Source organism: Aristolochia californica, unplaced genomic scaffold (assembly GCF_029961685.1).
Source record: "Aristolochia californica isolate CCGP_79_NKW_82.1479 unplaced genomic scaffold, dmAriCali1.0.hap1 SCAF_4, whole genome shotgun sequence".
Lineage (NCBI taxonomy): Eukaryota > Viridiplantae > Streptophyta > Magnoliopsida > Piperales > Aristolochiaceae > Aristolochia > Aristolochia californica.
Window position 1 is genome coordinate 32,605,936 of NW_027182103.1, and position 3,882 is coordinate 32,609,817.

Consider the following 3,882-nt stretch of genomic DNA (forward strand, 5'->3'; position numbering starts at 1 on the left):
TTTTTTATCAAATAGTGACATTGATCGATTAATATGTTATCTTTGGTTCAAAAGAGTTTAAGTTGATCGATCATTGCCAGTGGTTGATTGATCAATCGAGATTCCCTCTAGCTGGGCAATACAAATATGATCGATCAATGTATTTTTATTTGATCGATCATGCTTAAAGTCACTTACTGGTAAGGTTTTGAATGATCAATCAATCTAGAGGGATGATTGATCATTCCATGTAAATTCTACTTGGCTGGACAATAATGATTGATCAATCTCTGAGGGATGATCAATCATGCGTTATAGTATGTAATGGTCATGTCCTGGATGATCGATCAATCAACTATAGTTGCTTGATCATGCTTTATAATTCTGGCTTGCATAGTTTTGGATGACTGATTATAGTTAGTGACAGATTGATCACAATCAGTGATTGATCGATCATTCTAATGCCAGATTAAAATGTATATCTTACAAAGCATGGGAATTTCTAAGTGATATGTACAATGATTCTAAACATGTCTATATACAAATTATATCCTAAAGTTTTGATCCTACAAGTACTTGAGGAATAGGAGTTAGAATACTCTCTTACAAAAATTAATTGAGTTTAAGTCCGTCTTCTCGTTGTCTTTTTCCTTGTGGGTATATCTTCAAGATATGTTCTTCAATTGTGCTTGAGTTCTTTATTTTGATTTTGATATTTTAAACCTTGACATACTCTTGAAGGTAAAGTATCTGAAATACTTGAGATTTACAAGTTATTAATTCAATTAAGTTTTATTATCAAGAAAAACAATGTGAGATTCAACCTACGGTCACAGGTTGTTGGCATCATCATTCTCTTTCAACATGCATCATCATTAATTACTGTCAAGAATTCAAGTTCGTCAATCAAACCATCCTGGTTCAAATCCCGCTTCCACTACATCCACACAAAGATAGGAAGGGGAGTTTTAGCCTTTCCCCATTTTTTTTTTTTTTTGGCTAGAGTTCTCCTTGAAAAAGGGGCATGCTCTTCGTCTGACAAGAGTGGGGAGAGAGGAAGATGTGGGAGCCCACTAGAAAACGCTAATAAGTGTTCCCACTTAGAGGGGGCTAGTCCACAATGAACTTGAAATGAAGTTAAGATTTCAATTCATCTTAAATGAATTGATCCATTTTAAAATCGGGGGAGGAAGGTCGAGAAGGGAGAAAAGATGAGAGGGAGAAGAGAGCGGAAGAAACAAACGAAAGAGGGAGAAGGGAGAAGAAATCGAGAGGGAAAAGATAGCGGGAGAACAAAATTTCAAGAGAAGAAGGTCGAGAGAGAGGGAGAATAGAGCGAAATGAAGAAAAAAAATTCGTTGGGGGAGGGGGAGACGTGTCCCATGCGATCGCTTCATTCACGAAACATGATTCCCCATTTTTTGTCTGAAAATATTACCTGGCATGATTCAAATAAAGGGTGTTTAGGGTTTATCATTCACCACTAATCGAATGAACAGAGTAATACACAAGTAGTTCTTTTCTGTTTCATTTTGGACTAACCCTTAGGGGATTGGCGGGTCCGCCCGTTGCGGATGGCACAGGTAGGGTTTATCGGAAAAAGACGAGACGGATCTGACAAAACGGATTGGATTTAAATCGGATTTTGAGTTTGGGTTGGTAAACCTTAACCCCGACCCGAGCCCACCCGTATTCCCGGAAAAAAAAAGAGGGGTACGACTCTCTGCCCGTGGAAAGTTCAGCCGGGTTATTCTATCGAAGTGTTTTTTAAATATTTTTAAGAGTAAAAAAGGTAAAATCATCAGGTATGTGTACAGTGTAGACGTAATAAGTAATTCATATGGGACAAAAAGCGAAAGTCTTTATTCATTTGTCTCGTACCTTGGTCAAATACCTCACTCATACATCTCTTATTTATGCATATTTATTTGTACAACATGGGCGACGAGACGATGAAGCCTACGTAGCCGCTCCATGCTGCTTGTACATATATGCTGGTGGCTTCCGTATCAAAACTTGATCCAGCTCAGGACGAGCTCTTTGCAGAACCGGGAACGAGGTAGGAGTGCCTCTCCCTGTTGTACTTGACGTCCTGAGCCTCTCTGTTTGATATCTGGTACGAGTTAGCGAGGACCTGAACTGGCATTCCCTTCAGAGCAGACCGAGCTCCGACCAGAGGGCTCTTCATCGGCAAGGCCGAGGTCTTGAAGGAGATCCACTCGAAGCCATTGTCATTTGCTTTTGTCATCACAGCGAAGTACTGTGGCACCACCACAATTTGGCCTCTCCTGACCTCCTCGTTCAACACCGTGTTGCCGTTGCTGCCCACCACTTGAATCCGCCCGCTGCCTCTTGTCACGTACACTATCGAGTGGGAATTCATCGACCAGTGAGGCACGTAAATGGCATTCTGCACCAGTGAGGCAAAATTGCAAAGTAGAGCTTGTAGTTCTATTACTTAGGGGTTGATCAGTTTTCGAAAAAATCACAGGTGGATGAAGAAGAAATTAATTGATACCTCGTACAGATATACTTTCTCTGCGCTCAATCCCAAGTAAGAAAGAATTGGGAGCTTGTGCATGTTGACGGAGTTGATTCGGCCCGCCTGCCTTGAGTAGACATCGGCTTCTCGGGCGTTATCGATGTTCTGGTTGATCCTCATATTGCAGTAAGCCTCTTCCAGCCCATTGTCCCTCCTTCCTTTATATCTCTCTTCGTATTCTTCCTCTTCTTCGGGCCTGATAATGCTCATCTCTTCTTGCTTGGCTTTAACAATGAAACCCCTTTCGTCTTGCTTCTGTAATTTTCTCGCTGTGTCCACCGAGACATCGAGAGCAGCAGCCAACAAGTTGGAGTCGAATGGTCGAATGATGTTCTCAGCATTGAACTCTTCCATCCCCGGTTCTGATCTGGGTTTTCCACCAGCCAAATAGAAGTGCTGCAATAATACATTAAACCACCACGAATTAAATACCGGTGAGCCTTCAAAGAAGAAGAGACGGTTTACTTTATTTAGATGCATGCGGGAAGTAGTACTGGAGTACGTTACCCTTGGCCTCGGATCGAGCTGGTTGGCTGCGTTGCTGACATCGGTTACTGACACTGCTACAAGGTCTTCATTGCCATCGTTGTAGCACCAGTGGGCGGCGCCTGCCGGTATGGCCACAATCTGACCCTGTACGATCCGGTGAACCTTTTGGTGTTGGTCTTGCTTGCTCTGCCCCGTCTGTTGCTGCTCCTCGCCGCGGGTAGAGTGATAAGACTCTTCGCATCCCGGGTACAATATGCTCAGCAGCCCTCTACCTATCAGAAGTACCATTTGATTTATTATGTGAAAAAGAGAGAAAGAGAGAGAGAGGGAGAGAGAGAGAGACCTTGCTCAATGTAAACTAGACGAGGGGACGGAGAATAGTTGGGCAAGGAAAGGGAATGGGGCTGGATGGTGTTCTTCATAACGGCGACACCGGCGCATTGGAGCTGGTTCTCGTTCATGTCCCACAGCTCGGTCACCCCACCTTCAGACTGGATCCTGCGAGAGGGCCGGCTCGCCGACAGGCGTTCGATGCGACACTTTTCTGGGTCGCTTAGGCGCCGATCGGACTGGCCCTTCTCGCCGATGGCGTGGGCGGAGAGGACGAGCAGAGAGAAGGCAACCGCGAGCAACAAAATAAGAGATTTCGCCATTGAAAAAACCGCTGAAATTAAAGAGGGAGGACTGAAAAGAGTCTGAGACTCGCTGCTGCTGGGTGATGAAAAACCGGGGCAATTCTGGTAGCTTTTATAGAGGGAGGAGGGCTTCAGAGCGCTGGCATGTGTCGTAGCTCCTTTCTGTTTTTACGTGCATGGCTGTGTCTTGTTGTTACCAAGAGTCTGCCACCTGCTCATTTCTGTCCTTCGTCTGAT

The 3,882-nt window shown here is 44.1% G+C and overlaps 1 protein-coding gene across 1 annotated transcript; it reads right to left on the minus strand.

Moving 5' to 3' along the window:
- Positions 1-1,882: 1,882 nt before the first annotated feature.
- LOC137964040 (11S globulin seed storage protein 2-like) lies at positions 1,883-3,663 on the minus strand. Its single transcript, XM_068811305.1, has 4 exons — positions 3,354-3,663; positions 3,029-3,282; positions 2,498-2,917; positions 1,883-2,389 (listed from the first exon to the last, which is right to left on the minus strand). Exons 1-4 carry the CDS (start codon positions 3,661-3,663, stop codon positions 2,006-2,008), a joined length of 1,368 nt encoding a protein of 455 aa, XP_068667406.1. The 3' UTR covers positions 1,883-2,005.
- Positions 3,664-3,882: the final 219 nt, after the last annotated feature.

What these genes read in the sequence shown, in the direction of transcription:
- LOC137964040 (XM_068811305.1), bottom strand. Translation starts at nt 3,663, where the DNA reads ATGGCGAAATCTCTTATTTTGTTGCTCGCGGTTGCCTTCTCTCTGCTC. An exon ending in AGCTCGATCCGAGGCCAAGG is followed by an intron (nt 2,918 to 3,028) that starts GTAACGTACTCC and finishes GTATTATTGCAG; the next exon opens with CACTTCTATTTGGCTGGTGG. An exon ending in AGAAAGTATATCTGTACGAG is followed by an intron (nt 2,390 to 2,497) that starts GTATCAATTAAT and finishes TCACTGGTGCAG; the next exon opens with AATGCCATTTACGTGCCTCA.